The following is a 17,939-nucleotide window of genomic DNA, read 5'->3' as shown; positions in this document are numbered from 1 at the left end:
GGTTGAAATTACTCATTTATGGTTTCAACGTTCCATCTTCTCCATTAGCCTCTGATTCAAATTAGAAGTGGTTGAAATTACTCATTTATGGTTTCAACGTTCCATCTTCTCCATTAACCTGTTATTCAAACTAAAGGGTTTCAAATGAGTATTTTCTTTTGTTTCAACGTTTTTGGAAGTACTACAAAAACGGTAGTAGATAACGAAAAGTGGTTTCTTGTAATCGATTCAGTATCTCAAGTTAACATACCATCTCTATTTACAACACTCTACCAAAACCGGAAGTGGTTGAAACTTATTAGTACTTCCGGTTTCAATATTTATTTCCGTAGAGCGAAAATGTTAAACGATATCGAGAGGCTGTTTTATGCAATTCGATTCAACATTTCAAGAATAGGTTCCACTCCCTGCATTAACCCTCTATTCAAATTCAAAGTGATAGAAATGAACAATTTTCGGTTTATACGTATATTGTAATAGAGCAGAACGGTAATAGATAACGACAAGAGGTTTTTGGCAATCGGTTTAGCGTATCAAGAAAAGATATCATCACCACCTACAACACTCTACCAAACTGGAATTGGATGAAATTTACTAGTACTTCCATAAAACCTCATACAGCCTCGCTACTGGAAGGAACGCTAAACTCTAAATCAACAATTCATGACTCGCTGTATAAAACAATGTAAGTGCCAAGAACAAGAGTTACTGTAACAGTAGAGACAAAAGATAGTAAATTGTGCCCAAGCGTCACAAAATAGAAAATAGTATTGCTTAGAAATATAACCTAGCATATAACAAAGTATGATAATCTAACTAAGGCATAAACGTCTTTTAAGAAATAAAATAAGTGAAATAAATGCAAGGTGGCACTTATATTGTTTTCTACAGCGAGTCTTCAATTATATATTCCTCTATTTGACAGCAGTGAACTGAAAGGTACATAAAGGAGTAAGCAGGGGCGACTTACGCAGGGAGTTCACCGGATCCGTACTCTTTCCCCCACCTTCATAACTCGACATGGAATTGTACACTTTCTTAATAAAACTATATGGGCCTTATGCAAAGTTGTTTTGACGTCTGATTAACACCATACTACGGGGTAGACTAACGGATGGTTATCAAAATTGTATTCAGAGTCTCTGATTAGTACGTAGTATTTTACCAAGTTAATCACATGTGACTAATTAATCTAGAGCAGAGGCTAATCTTTTACCCACGGTTTAGCGTGCGACACAACATTTCGTATTTCATGTATTTTAATTTTTAAAGACCACGCATGCGCTGATCTACTTTTCCGTAGTTGCCACATTTTTTTTTCTCACCTGATACATTGAGGTTGTGTAAGTTAATCATACCCAAATCAACCTTTTAGTTGTACTCAAAGGAGACTCTGAGTACCAAAAAGTGCACCTTCTTTAGTAAATAGCTAGTATGCCTTTAACTAGTCTGTGACTAACTCTCGATTAACGAATTCTTTCTGAATACCGCCCTATTTGTTTAGCACAGAAGTGATTCATACAGCCTAAAGATTTGATTTTACACCTCAACTGCATACTTTCTTTTCGTATAAAAACAATCTACAGTTCTATCATGTTTGTAAGGAAATAAATAACAGAACTTAACAATTACTTATCGTCTTTTCAAATGTACAATAACAACGGTTCAATACACGTACAATGTATACATCTAGTGTAGGACTCCCTTAACTTTGGATCACTCCCAACAAAAATATATGGTACACGCCTGCAAGTAAGTATCAGTTTGGAGATACCATGAAGCTAGTGGAGTTGTAAAAGTTCTAATTTTCTTTTCATTGCTGTGTAATAGGCCTTCAAATGCTTTGTTCTCATCCGTCAGTCTGCTTCTAACAAACACAATTGCTAAGGATAGGTGCTGATTGCCACGGGTGCTGACTGTCACAACCAGGGTGCGAAATCCTGGGGGGACGGGGAGAATTTCCCCCCACCAAAAAGTTTATGCTTCCATTTCCCTCCCACCAAAATCTGTAAGGGGGAACACCGTAATATGGAAATATAAGTATAATGAAAATTTTCATACAATTTTAAAAGCATGCCAGCTCAAAAAAAAAAAAAAAAAAAAAAAAAAAGAAAGAAAGAAAGAAATATTTTAGTTATAACGATATGAAGACCTTTATCCTCTGGCGTAGACTTGGAGTTATCTAAAAGAAAATACAAGTTCATTAGCTCTCTTTATATACAATGTTTGTCCGATGCTGACGACCGGTCGGAGGAGTGTCGATAAGGATGGTTGAGGCTGACAGTTTTCTCTTTTTGCCTGTTTTTTCTACAGTTGTTTCCTTGAGATGAACAAACAATTGCAAAATTACTAATATAGTATACAGGGCACGGTGGCCCAGTGGCGGTGCGCTCACATCCAGTACGAGACATTGATATGCAGTTTTTCACATGTTCCAAATCGTGAAATACTGTAAAAAGCTATTATATATTTAGTATAAGTATCAAATTTTGTTATTGTTTCATGTTGCAGTTTAAGATTTCTAGCTTCATTTTTGCTTTAATTCTGCGCCCTTTATACAGAGCTAATTAAGAGTATTTTTTTGTTTTTATTGTTAGGATGTACTGTACATATTTATTATTAAGATATATTAGTCATCTTTATTATTAAGATATATTAGTCAATCAGTGTTTCAAAATAGACTAAAACGTTTACCAAATTTTTTTACCTTTGCGTCTATTATAGAACTTTTTTCTTTGTTTTGCTAAACCAGTTACTATTTATACAGTACTGACTATTCTATTACTATAATGTTTAATCGGAGATCAAGGACGATATTTTCTCTTGCTGTATCACATTGTTCTGGTTTTGCTGTAAAACTGGTTACTGTATTTATAATATCCCCCATCCTCCTTTTGAAATATTGCGAATTTGAAATTATCTGGTCAAATTTCCGATCCTCCTTTTGAAATTATCTGCTGAACTCCCGTTTCATGCTCTCTCGGAATCATGTTTTAATTGACATTGATCAAAAGGCACAATGGACACAGTCCACAATAATAGACTTTATTCCCAATAAACAGGGTTGTAGTGCCAAATTTATCTGTGCTGGAGTGCTTGCTTACAGAAAAGAGAACAAGAAATATAGACCCTAATTTAAGCATAGACCCAAAACTGAAATCAAATTATGAATGTTTATTTTAATATTATATAGCGTAACAGAACATAACAGAAACAGCCGTACCATAGCACAATGCTTTCCTTATTCTGTACTAGAGCGTCTTTCCTCTCTCAAAACATGTGCCAATAATAACTAGCATATTCACAATAGATTCATTAAAAATTATTACAGAACGATTTATATTTCAGTAAATGCAGTGTGTTATTGGTTTGGACTGATTTGTGTTTAGTGTCCCTCTCCAACACCCAAGCTGAATGGGACAGCACCTAATGTTTAAAGTGGTTTCAGAACTACTACTCAATTTACATTCGAGATCTTTGAGTTTTACGTCCCACGATTATGCCGGCTATACTAAAGGAGACGGTGATAATGAGAAATTAATGAAATGGTGGAATGAAGTGGGAGGAAACACACGCGCACTGTGTTTATCCACCACAAGGTTCACTTGGCGGGAGCTGGTATCAAACCCGGGACTCTACGCAACAGAGGTGAACGTTGTACCAGTGAGCCACCGTGGCCCCTCAATTTTCATTCGAGACAGGAAGTGTGAAAAGAAAAAAACGAAATCAAAATAAAACATGTGAATATATACTGCTTGTTTTGTGTACAAGTAATTCCTGAAATTGCGGGTTGATGTCTTATATAACCTCGGTGCTGGAAAGGACGTAACTCCAACCAACCAACTAAAAGGGATTCGCGAGAACCTTTTTAGTTGTGTTATAAATCACTGGAAAGGAAATGTTAGTTTGCCACTTTCTGCCACCAAGGCTATATTAAACATGGACCTCCATTTTAAAGGCAAATTAAAACCATCGTAATGTACACATTTCATGTCTACGAAGAAATAAATACTTAGCGAAGAAACGAAAATTTCATAATTAATATTTATAAAAAGTATACTCTGACTCTACAGCTTATGGAGATCTATCACTAGCCAGGTGGAGCGCATCAACTTTGAAGGTCTAACGCTTGGTTAGCAAATTGGTTCTCAGACGCCATTATTTCTGACTTCTAGATCTCATACCGCTTTTTCCGTGAATGCAGTCCTCCATATAATGGCAAACACAAGGGAACTGTGCTCCCGCAGGAGTCTAACCCTCGACCATACGCACCGAAGTGTAAAAATGAAATGAATTTTTTGAGTTTTACGTCCCACGGTTATGCCGGTTAAGCTAAAGGAGACGGTGATTATGAGAAATGAATGAAATGGTGGAATGAAGAAAGTGGGAGGAAACGGGAGAACCCCGAGGAAACCCACGCACACGGTGTTTGTCCACCACAAAGTTCACTTGGCGGGAGCAGAGTTTGAACTCGCGACCCCATGCACCAGAGGTGAACGCTCTACCACTGAGCCACCGCGGCCCACACCGAAGTGTATCTTAAATGCAGTAGATAAGTGTACCAATTTAGGTTAAATGAATAAGTAACATTATTAAATTATTTACCGAGCGAAGTAGCTCAAGTGGTAGAGCGTTGGCTTCGCATTCGGGAGGTCGCGGGTTCGATTCCCGCTGCCGACCATCCTGATTGGGGTTTTCCAGGGTTTCCCTCAATCCTACCAGGAAAATGCCGGGATGGTACCTACTAAGACAGGCCCTGGCCGATACCTTCCCAAATCCTTTCCATTGTTGTTGTTAAATATCCAGTATAAAATGGCCTCTGAGCTGTATCTGGTGATTGTTAAATAAATAAATTTTAAATAACAATGACGACTAGCTTGAACAATTATTATTATTATTATTATTATTATTATTATTATTATTATTATTATTATTAATAATAATAATAATAATAAATGAATATTTCAACTTTTTGGATACCCCACTTCATTTGTGAAGCACAGTGAGGCATCAACTTGGATCACTGAACTTCTTCCCCCCCACCACTTTTAAACGATTTCGCACCCTGGCCACAACCAATTATTGGTGCTGATTGCCACGACTGTCGCTGATTGCAAATATGAAGGTGCTGACTTGCACGACGGCATGCTGACTGCCACGAGCCTGGGAGAAACTGTATTTGAAAAGAGAGGAATTAATCCCTCATACTAAATTTATGATTATTAATTAATTTAGTAGGGATTAATTTAGTAATCATCACAGCAAATCTATGTGGCATCCTATAAGTTACAAAGTTGCTCACTAAGTGGAACGACATACACTTGGATGTTTATAAAGGGATTGTCTTTTCTGTTATATGTACAATTTGCACATTTCATTGTTTATATTAATTGTTTTATTGTATTATTTAATGGATATGATGGTCTGAAGCCAGCTGACAAGGGAAGTTTGGGAGAAGCACTCGCCTGCAGAGAAATAAGCATGTCATTTGAAGGAGCAATTCAAGCTGATTACAATAGGTAATAAAACTCCTGTACATTGAGAATTGTTCGAGATATTCAGCTTGGAAGTTTATATGAGAAAATGAGTGGATGCACGTTTCAACGCGTTAAGTATTCTCTCCCATGGCGAAGCCTGATGGTTTGAACTTGCTATTGCTTGATGACTGGGGTCCATGGGCGCCCACGGAGGGGGGCAAGAGGTGGCAATTGCCCCTCCCTGGATTTTCGAAAAAGGTTAACATGAATTGATTTTAGTTTTGGAAATAACTTAAAAACGTTTTATTTAAGAAAGCAAATAAAGCAAAATCATTCTCAGTAATTACTGATGGAAATATGGATATGAACATTTCTGGCGTAGAGCAGTTGTCAGTAGGACTCAACACTAAATCAATCCAAGATTCGAGAAGAATTCCTTGGTTTTGTGGCTCTACAGGAACTTAATGCAAAGGCAATTGCAACTGAAGTTTTATTCTTTTGTGTCAAAATATGGCCTGATATGTCGAAATTATAGACAGGGTTAGACGTATGCGCCACATTGGTAGGAGCGGAAGGTGGTGTGAAAAGAATAATGGAAAAACAATATCTTAAGGCGTTGTTTTTTCACTGTGCTAGCCATAAATTAAATTTGGTTATTAATGACACTAATGAAGTTAAACAAATTGGAAATTCAGTTGCAACTATGCAAGATATAATCAATTTTTTTCGTGAAAGTTCCTTCAGATGAAATCTTGTCCCTAATATGCCTGTCTTCTGTGAAACACGATGTTCTGCAAAGAACAAAAGCATCAGAATATTTTTGGAAAACTTCGCAGAAATAATGAACTGTCTACAATAGCTGTCTCTAGTAGTAACTGCAACGCTCAACAACGTGCTCAGTACCTACATTCTTCAGCGTCATCTGGTACATTTATAATATCAATGCACATCATGGCCAATTACAGTGCTATTTTAGAGCCAACTACAGCGAAAGACAATAGACCTTTCCAAGGTACAAGAACATATTGAAGTTATTTTGGACATGTTTGAAAATCATCGCTCAGATACCACCTACACCAGCTACACAATTGCCAAAGCCTCGGCTGTCGCTGTTGGAAATGTAATAGAAACATTTCTTTCGATTTCAGCGACTACTTGCCCAGTAGAAGGTTCATTTAGTACACACGGAAAAGAAAGTATTCTTCAGTTGACAAATTTTCTTTTTCCCATTAACTCGGGAACAAATGAATTAATCTGGATCTTTTTGTTGTTATCTTTAGAATAGTTATAATTTAATAACTTGCCAAAATTGGTAATCTAGAAGATTAATTTATTCTTCAGTTATTAGAAAAAAAATTAACTGAAGAGTACTTTCTTTCGTGACTGTACCTTTAGTAACAGTAAAAACTTGGTTAAGCTCAACAATGGAGGAGGAAAGACTCAGTGGACTGTGTATGAAAGTGTACATCCAGAACGTGTGCTTGAAACAAGAATGTCATTTGGCGTGGGAGATCCGGGTTCGATTCCCGGCGGGAGCTCATGTGGTTCGAATTCCACGCTAATCAGTAGTCCACGTCTCATATAGCCTCGCTGCTGAAAGGGACGCTAAACTAAAATCAACTCAACTCAACTGAAACAAGAATGTGTTGATAGAGCAAGCAATTACAAGATTCGCTAAGGATAGTTATCGTCGGCTGCAAGTTCTGTTTGATGGACGGTGAATGAAATGTACGGAGATTATATACATTGTGTCTTTTTCCCGTCAATGATATCCTAATATCTAATCTATTGATTTACTATATAGTTAATGAAGTTATACTATATACTAAAATAATTTATCAGTCTGACATGAAGGGTTATGTGCACACGTCCCTTAAGGCAATTGTGTGAGGGAGGAAATATATATATATATATATATATATATATATATATATATATATATATATATATATATATATATATATATATATATATATATATATATATATATATATATGTGTGTGTGTGTGTGTGTGCGTGTGTGTTGCCTCCTCTTGGAAAAAATCCTGCGGGCGCCCATGCTGGGGTGCATTCATAGACAAATTGTCCATTATAAGTTGCATGACGGATGGCAAAAACGTAATGGTTAAGAAGATACCAAATAATTGCACACAATTTGTGCAACCATTTGATGTGTTTTGATTCCGATCAATCAAAGATTATGGCAGAAGATTTGTACATAGTATGAAACTTCTTCATCCGGACGTTATAATGTACGAACGAAACAATCAAATAAAGTTCGTGTCCATACGAATCACTTCCGATCACCGCGATACATTGGATTGTTTCAGTTTGCGTTCTGCAAGGCAGGTTACGAACAAATTATAGGACTATAACTTTTGAATCACTTGTCGAATTTGCTTTTTGCTTTGGTTCTGCGAACTGTTCCCTTAACGGATGCAACGCAATTGTACATATAAAATGTTCATGGTGCAAGGGAGTCTTTTGCCTGCGTTATTTCTTGATGAAACAGAAGAACAACGGTGATTAATTTTCATGTCTAACCTGTGATTGTTGTGAACAATGTAATTACTAATTGTATCTAACAAACCCGTTAGTTATTGCGAAACATTTTTTTTTTTTTTTTTTTGGTTATTCCCGATAGCTTTCAATTCGTATGTCAATATTCGTTACTAAATATGTTGTGCTTAACGCGTATAAATGCGCATATAATAATTTTCTCATATAAACTTCCAAGTTGAATATCTCGAACCGTTCTCAACCGTACAGGAATTTTATTAGCTTGTTGTAATCAGCATGAATTGGGGTTTCAAATGGCATGCTTAGTTTCTCTGCAGGCGAGTGCTTTCTCCTGAACTTCCCTTGCGAGGAACAGCCAGCAGTGCTTTTTGATGGAACTTTCAAGAGCTGCTCTAAACAATTTGCGCAGCTGTACACAGTTCATGCTGACATAGGGAGTTCAAGTGAGAACACATAAATCGTACCAATTTTGTGCGCACCGCTCCCTGACAAAACTAAAATTCAAAATTATTCACATATCTATAATTGTCTTCTTGTAAGAATATAATTTGATAATGATTTTGCAGAGTACTTTTAATACTGATACTATGTGTATAATCAGGAAATGTATATTTGTGGTAAATTTCATAGGAAAAGAATTATAAATACGAAAATCATAATGAGTGAAATAAAATGTAACTAAATGAACAAGAAAATTTTATTTTCCTTTCATTGTTCTTATTTACTGCTCTTTTGACATGAAATTTACCACATACTTGTCTTTGCCGATTATACACATACTAACATTATAAGAAATACTGGGCTAATTCGTTATCAAATTGTATTACTAGAACAACATATTTATAGTCATGCGACAATAATTTTGGACATGAGTGTACATACAGAGACCTGTTTACCTTTGTTAGGAGTTGGTCTGAACAACACGATCCTAAGGTTCATCACGTTTCTTTCATGCTTCTTGGCGTCCGGTAATGTTACGTCTAGTAACTTTCTCTCAGGCTCGTGGCAGTCAGCACGCCATCGGGGCAATCAGCACCTTGATATTGGCAATCAGCACCAATAATTGGCTATGGCAGTCAGCACCTGTGGCAATCAGCACCCCACCATCTAGTGTAGGACTCCCTTAACTTTGGCCCCCTCCTAAAAGATATATGCTACACGCGTGGAAGTAAGTATCAGTTTGGGAATACCGTGAAGCTGGTGGAGTTGTAGAAGTTCTAATTTTCTTTTCAATGCTGTGTAATAGGCCTTCAAATGCTTTGTTCTCATCCGTCAGTCTGCTTCTAACAAACTGAATTGCTAAGACCAGTGCCGTGCCGTGGAAAATCAGTGCCTGGGGCGAGAGTATAAAACGACGCCCCTGTACATCTGAGTGAGGTCAATAGACAAGCCGCGAAGCGCAAGAAAATTTTCAAAATTAAACCCTAATTTTCCTTCATTTTGAACACATTTTATTACCTTTTCTCTTATTTTATATATCGTCACATGGGAACCAGAGGAACGTAACTCCAAAAATGCGGTTTTCGTTTTCTTCATGTTTGGACATAATTTTGAAAGCCCCACTTGGTGTAAATGGAACGTAACGCCATCTGTTCTTATCAATCATCTGTTATAATGTAACTAAATTACCATCTTATTAAAAACACATCTTTCTAAGAAAATGATATTTTTGTCCTCTCGCCTGTAAACCTACGAAAATGGAGTTACGTTCCTCTGGTTCTCATGCGACGATATGTGCACATACATTTGCCTAACATGAGTAACATTATAGGACCACTTCCTAAAGCAGGAGCAAAAAGTATAAATCTGGTTCGAGTCAAATTAAATAGTAGTTAGAAAAATACTGCTGTTGATCTAAAAAACTCCAATTATTTTTCTCCCTCTCTTTTTTCTTTCCTTCTTTTCTTTTTCCTCCCGAATTTTGCGCCCCCGTACTTTGGCGCCCGGGGCCGTGGCCCCTCCCCTACGGCACGGCATTGCTAAGACTTTACTGTCTTTAGTGAATATACGCTATATTCCATTATATAAAATTTCAAATCTCCAAGAAATTTTGGTGCAAAAGTGTTTATGTTAAAAGTACTTACAAATTCAGTATTCCTAATTTTGTAGTAGTTGGACTGCAAAATAACTTCCTTTTCATTATTTGATGTCATTGAAATGACGTGACATTTACAGCAGAGGAAACCTAACATAAATGCCACTGTTATACCACTAGTAGTGAGGATAAGTCTTATATTGCAGGTTGTGGGAAAAATCTTTATGGTGAAGACTGCAAAGGAGAATGTTCTGCCACAAAATACGGTTGCAAAGGAATGTATTTATGCAAACCAAAGCTAGGCTGTATGTGTGGTCCAGGAATTGAAGGTGCCTTTTGTCACAAAGGTAAGGAGATCAACCAATTTCCTTCTATTAAAAATATAAAAATCCTTGTATTTTTTGTAATTCATTAAGTTATGGATTCGCTTGACTATTGAGTTATTAATAACCATGTTTAGACAGTAACTTAACTAATGACACTTTACACGAATTATTTAATTAATATAAATCTATAAATTGCACACTTTGTTCCTTTGGGATATATTTTGGTTACCCTGGTGTAAGTATTCGGTACTCCAGTTCAGACATGAGACGAATAAAAATAAATAAACAAAATATAATAAAATAAATCATCTCATGTCTTAAAGAGATTACTATCCATAATCTAAGTGGTGTGATTTAACACAATAGAAAGACAAGGATCGCAAATTGCACATTTAAATATTATTAAATGAAAACTTGTACTTACCGATCCGCAGTGTTTTTATTATGCTGGAAACAGATCCAACATACAGTACATGTCATTGAAGTACACATTATAAAAGGTAACACAAGGAAGAATTTTTACCTAATCAGGACGATAAAGGCATAAATAATATTGAAACTGTATCTAGTATAATAAAAGTATTGGGCATTGCCAGGTACATATTTAAATTCAATAGCAACACCATCGACTTTATTTATTGGACACTGAAGAATATGTAACACTGAAAAATAAAAAAAATAATAATAGAATTAGGAAAGGCTTTACAGATATCTGTATACCAACTACGTAGGTCATGCCTACAAGCTCATACAGTAATATAATACCGGCGTCTTTGAAATCTTTTCCAAACATGTCAATGTTGACATTATTATTATTATTATTATTATTATTATTATTATTATTATTATTATTATTATTATTATTATTATTATTATTATTATTATTATTATTATTAAGTATTCTGCTTTTTGGCAGGTTCTATGACTAATGAGGGTTCTTTTTACGAAACGAAATGTTTTCAATTACGAAATTCAATTCACATTCTTGCGAAATGTTTTCAATATGTTTCTCTTAAAGTATACCCTTTCACCTTAAAGAGTTGAAAAAATAGAAAAAAAGAGAGATAAATTCTTGAAATAAGTGAACAGATTGCAATGCTACAAATAATAGCCAATGTAGTTAATGCTGAGTTATAATAATGAGAATAAGTGGAAGTTTCGAGCTAAAGAAAGGAAAAATGGAAGCCATCTTTACTTTTAGACTCTTTTCAAAATGTGAGTATTGGTATTGTAGACTAACTTTGATTCCTTGTTTCATTTTTATAAGTAGGGACGTAAAGTTTTCGTTTCATTTTACCCCTGAAACCGGTGTTATTTTGTCACAAATCGGTATTACTTTCCGCGATTTAATACAAGCAAATAGGGATTATTTGCTTGATTTTCTAATGGTTTTGAAAAGCTAGTACCGTATATTGTAAATATAGAGAAGGTGGTCTGTGAAAGCTGGTTAAAATAAAATATAATTTTAAAATTAGACGGATAATTTTAAATTCTGACATCTTAAATTTAAACGAATAAATTATATTTTTGGACTTACCATCTGACAGAAATTGGCTCGTTATCCCCCTGAAACTTGGATTTATTTAATGTATAATTTGAATACATATATGGACTAAAAAGCACACTGCAGTGTTTCTTAACATTTTCTTCACTTTAAAAATATCCACAATAGGGCCTACACTTATCTAAAAACGCAATTCATAGCATAGTGTTTCTTAACATTTTATTCACTTCAAAACAAAAAATCAATTCAAAATATACTTATTTAAAACACAATTCGTATCATTATCAACACACATTTTCACTTAATGGTGAATTTATACTTTCTTCAATGTTTCTTATTTTTCAAAGGACAAAATTTTCAATATTTCCAACATTTTCTTCTTTAAGGTCTTACCTCCTAACCGTAACTACGGAGTTGTGTTCTGAAAAATATCCTTCAGAATCAATGTTAGAAGCTGGCAAAGATATTGCTTCAAGAGCACATGCAGCAAAATCTCAGGGGCAAACTTTCACTAACCAACCGGTCTAAAAATAACAGAACTGATGGTCTTCTGTGAATCACATTTTGTTGCAAAGGAAACTTGTGTTATTTTATTAGTATTACCGACCAACATGACGATTTCGCGAATCTATCGTTTTATGCAGTGCACTTCGGTGTTATTTTGAAAAAAAAAGTACCAAATTCGCGTTATTTCGAGATTTAAAAACACCAAAAACGGCCTTCTAACATATAATTAGGTATACCTATATACTTTAATTTACCTTTTTCAAGTTTTCGATGTTATCGTTAAAACGAAAACTTCACGTCCCTACTGATAAGCATTTATGTAAATTGAAAACGAAAATATGTTTTAGCAAATAACATTGAGTACAGGGGCGTCATTTAGGGGGGCAGGGAGGGGAATTTGTCTCCCCTGAGTTTGAGATGTATATAGATTTTATCAATTGAATAGTAGTAAATCAGTGAAAACGCGAAATTTTACTTATGTCAAGGAGTCTTGCCCCCCCCCCCCCACAAGCAAAATCTGAAATGACGCTCCTGATTAAGTGGTACACAATGATGGCAATGGAAAGATAGTGAGATTCCTATAAACATTTCTACATGATCTAAGTGTTATAAATCCATAATTGTCACGGCTAATTTCTCTAGCAACAATATTCGCATACTTTTAGTCAAGTTACTCCAAGAAATAGTACAATATAATCAGTATCGATTCGAACCTACAGTCTTGTAAACTATTTTCTGCATATTTTTAGAACTGGGGGGCCAGAATATTTTGCTTAAATTTCTTGCTTTCTTGCTATACTTTCTGTATTTTTTGATGGTTTAGGTTAGATTGTCATTTAGGTTAGTTTAGGACTTTGGATTTGGGGAGCCAAAATTCTTTGCTTAAAATTCCTACTTTCTTCCTACATTTTTTTGTGTGTTTTTGATGGTTTAGGCTAGGTTAGATTAGATTTGGTTAGTTTAGATTATGTAAGTACTTAGTAATTACACTTACATCAAATCAGCTAATTTCTCATGTAAACATGGTGATTTTACCTGATTTTGGTCCCCCCAGTTCCAAAACTATCCCCTATTTTCATGGTTATCGATCGATTTAAAGCAAAATGTGCGATTTACCCAGACTGGAGATTGAAAATACGTATTCAATAACATTAAACATTATTTTTGAAATTTGCATTTCTGTTTGCATCAATTATCTCTATTGCCATTGAGTTCTGAAAGTAGAAGTAATCATTTTTATTTGATGTTATTTCAGACTGTAAGCAAGGAAGGTACGGCGCTGACTGTAGGGAAACGTGTGGTCGATGTGCGGATTCTTCATGTGACATATACACAGGTGTCTGCCACGAAGGATGTGAGGTTGGCTATTACCCACCATTCTGCAAAGAAAGTAAGACAGTCGTCCATCACGTAAAACGTACTAAATTTACGAAGATTTATAAATTTAATTTAACATATTTGTGCTTTATATTAGGCGCCTATTAATTTCATATAATTTCAAATATGCAGTTAAGCTTTATACAGGCATAATATTATAAATTTCTATGTGATTGTGTTAAAATATAAATGTACAATATGTTTTTGCTGTGGTAAACTTACGTTGTGTAATGTGATTTTATTATGCTAGGATTATATGATATATTGTATACAATTTGAAGTTTCTTCAATATACAATACATTTTGATACAAATATATTTCTGATGCATATTTGATGCCATTAGACTAGATGTACGAATGTGGTTAAGTGAACACAATATACGGATATTATCTCATTCCTGTACTAATTAATTCATTTATTATATTTTTTGATTTGGTTGTAAACTGAATTCAACAAACCTTCCTTCCTAGTGTATATTAAAATTATTTATCTTTAGCCTACTCGATTTTGTCTTCTGCTCCTATGCTGGTGCTATCAGACTACACATTTCTTACTGTAAATTTCAATCCGCGAGAGTACAGAGGAAAAGGAACACCAATATACTATCAAATACAGTATAAGGTGAGCAGTAAGTGAACATAATGGTAGTGCTTAAATTAGTAGTGGAAAATTCTAAATTGTGTATCACTTATTATTTGCTAGTTATGTCGGTGGTATTAACCTGATCAGGATATGTTACATCTTTTACGCTTTCTTTTTCTTTTTTTTTTTTAAAAAAAGAAAGATCGATCAAAATCGAAAGATTGTGTGTGTATGGTAAGTTGTTTAACAACATAGAAAGAAAACCAAAACCAGAAGAAAGAAAAATAAGGTATTTGTGCTGTAGTCTATATATATAAAAATGAAAGTGAGTATGTTTTTGACTTCGCACCGCTTGAACCACTCAACCGATCAAACTTTCAACATAGATAAGGTTCGAACCTGGGAGTGTTTTCATCATTTCACTTTGACGGTGCAACTTAGGGGAAGGGGAGATTTTCAAAAATGATTCAAAAATGACCGATATTAGTGTCGACTCCAATGGTTCTCGGGATAGCTGAGATGAAGAATGACACTTCCGATGCCGTTTAAATCCAAATTCAGCCTACAATAGTAATTAATTTTTTACTGTCATTTTTTACCTAAACATGACATAAGGAGTTGTGCATTTAAAGTTTTTATATCAATCCAGCGAAGCGGGTAATCAACCCTAGTACATTAATAGTGTATTATTAAATAATACACTATTAATTGCACAATGCAGGAAAATCTGTGATCACAAAGTGGATTTATCAGTCAATAGTTATAAAGGCAATTAATTTCTTACATTCATTTGGTTACCTCTATAGCATTTTTCTCTCGTATATAGGGAAACGAACTAAAAAACTACTCTGTAGTATAGAAATGGAAACAAAACGAACAGAAATGAAATAAAAATTCAACGAAATGTGAAAATCTCAACTTGAGAGGAATATATTTGAGTATATTATCAGAATCATGCGTTTATCTCTTAATGTTGATGAGGATATTTAATTTAATATTGGCACAACATTATTTATAATTTCTAAATGCACAACAACGGTTATTTCTACAAATATTGATAGTATATAATGTGTATACCTGGCAACAGTGAACAATCAATTGGTTTTCTTTTTTTCTTCGTTTCGTGTTTAGATCTACGTTTCTATTTATACAATTTATGTTAATTTAACTTATAACTTTCTTTCCTGTGCTATATATATTTTTCTTCCAATATATTTTAACCTAACAGGTTCTTGAAACATTCTGAAATAAACAGTGAGTTACCAGAAAAGTTTCGGTGTTATTCTCTATTACATAGTATTTGGGCAAGATAAGAGCTGTATGTTACCTTGGTTTTCACCTAACTTAAAATTCTATGAACGTTATACTCCGAGAAAGTAATTTCTGCTTTACGTTTTAAGATATTTGTTATCGAGTTGGATGTTATTATTATCATCATCATAGATAATCTGCCATGATTGGCAGTCCACTTGCTGCAACTGAGAAGCTTCCATGTTCCACAGTCTCCCATACGTCTTCACGTACGACTTCTCTCTTTTGATATTGTCCATTAATTGTAGTATCCTTCGCTTTCCCTTTCTTTCCTCCGTCCATTCTATCTGAAACGTCCCTCATGATACAGTTCCTTCTTAGGCAATATCTTAACCAGTTTCTCTTCCTCTTCTTAATAATATCTAAAATTGTTCTTTCCCCCCCACCATTTCTAACACCCTTTCATTCGTTTTCCGCTCAACCCAGCTAATTCTCACCATTCTTCTCCACACCCACATCTCAAAATTTCCAGTTGTTGGCCATCGTATTTGCGTAATGTCCATTTTTCTGACCCATACAGCACAATACTCCATACGAAGCACTTTTTAAAAGTCTTTTTTGTCAACTCTCTGTTCAAGGTCGTACAAAATAGAATTTTTTTCCTCCTAAAAGTTTCTTTCGCCATTCCTATCCTTGCTTTTATTTCACGTTCACATTTCACATCATCACTAATAATACTACCCATATGTTATTATGGTATGAATAAAATTAAGAACATTGATTTAGTTTGATAATTGGTACTTATCTTAAAAGAGTATCTGCGCAAATATATGTCTTTTCCTCTATAGGAACAATACCAAACAGCTTGGTTAGAACAGCAACCTTATTCAGTATCTGACTCCGTAAGTGGACTAGTGGAGAAAAATGTTACTGGACTTCTTCCCGGGCGTCTGTACAACGTCAGAGTAATTCTATTGGACAAAGATGGAAGCTCTTATGAAGGATATGAAGTTCCATCGTTAGAAGCTCGCACGAAATGTGACGGTATGTTGCAGCATTATCATTGTGAAATTTATGAAATATTTAAAAAAAAAAAGATTTATTAATTTTTTTTAGTGAAATTTCTTGGTGACATGGTGATTTGGAAATTAAAAATAAGAAAAAATCCCCATCAAAAGATAAATTTAATTTTGCTCTTGATTTCTTTTGAAAAATGTGATTACCAAATTAGAGAGGAATCGTATCACAATTTTTAACGTTTTTAATGCGTCCTATAATATAGTAGAATAAAATATAATAAAATGCACAATGTATTTTATTTATTTATTTATTTATTTATTTATTTTTAAAACAACTTTTCATTTATCGTAAAATATGAAATCCCTAGGTAAATATGTCATTTTAAAGCCGACGTTTGGTCAAGAGCATTTTAAGTTTCTGCATTATACAATTTCTTTAATCACATGATCTTCCACGAATTATTATGGTAAGATCCGCGATGGCTCAATGCTAGAGTGTTCACTTCTAGTACCTGAAGTCTCTGGTTCAATCCCATTCTCTCCAAATGAGGTTTATGGCGGACAATCACCGTATGCGTAGGTTTTTCTGGGGTTCTCACGTTTGCTCTCATTTTCTTCATTTCACCATTTTATTTATTCTCATTAAAACACCATAATCATGGGACAAAAAACGAAAAATTTCAAATACGAGCTCCCTGTTTTAGAATTGAACTCGGTTCGTAAACGTTGTCGTAAAACAACTGTGCTGATCGAATACTTTAATAGTTCAAAATTATATGCATAACTGGGTAAATGACTTCTGACATGGTCTTTATCTTGTACTGTAGTCCATACTATTGTAAAAATATTGTGCACTAAATAGGTTAATGATTCTTGACATGTTCTGTACCAAAGCTCAATTGTGCATGTATATGATACGCAATAAATAAAATACAATATATCTATATTATAAAATTGAAAATGACTATGTTTGTGACAATCTCTTGAACCACCAAACCGATCCCGATCAAATTTTTAACATAGATTAGGTTCGAAATTGGGACTGTTTTTATCATTTCACTTTGACGGTAGAACTTAAGGGAGGGGAAATTATAAGAAAGAAATAAAACTTAATAACTCTTGAACCAAACGTCCAATCTCGATCAGATTTTTAACGTAGATGAGTTCATGTCTGGGATGTTTTCTATCATTTCACTTTGACGGAGCAACGTAGGGGAGGGGGAGATATACAAAAATCAATACATATAAAAATAAAAGTGATTATGTTCAGGAGTAAATAACTCTTGAACCACCCGACCGATCTCGATCAATCTTTCAACACAGAGATAAAGATCGGGCCT

At 34.5% G+C, this 17,939-nt stretch overlaps 1 protein-coding gene across 1 annotated transcript in view; it reads left to right on the top strand.

Moving 5' to 3' along the window:
* The window catches only part of LOC145663900 (uncharacterized), a 196,571-nt gene that overhangs the window by 108,662 nt on the left and 69,970 nt on the right, over positions 1-17,939 (top strand). The window contains exons 17-20 of the mRNA XM_081730071.1: positions 10,239-10,379; positions 13,625-13,759; positions 14,244-14,368; positions 16,429-16,624. Coding sequence (XP_081586197.1) covers positions 10,239-10,379; positions 13,625-13,759; positions 14,244-14,368; positions 16,429-16,624 — 597 coding nt within the window. The remainder of the gene's footprint in view (positions 1-10,238; positions 10,380-13,624; positions 13,760-14,243; positions 14,369-16,428; positions 16,625-17,939) is intronic.

The sequence above is a fragment of the Thermobia domestica genome, chromosome 11, assembly GCF_964235325.1.
Source record: "Thermobia domestica chromosome 11, izTheDome1.hap1.1, whole genome shotgun sequence".
Lineage (NCBI taxonomy): Eukaryota > Metazoa > Arthropoda > Insecta > Zygentoma > Lepismatidae > Thermobia > Thermobia domestica.
Note: the sequence above shows the minus strand (reverse complement) of the source record. Positions and strands in the feature narration are given on the sequence as shown.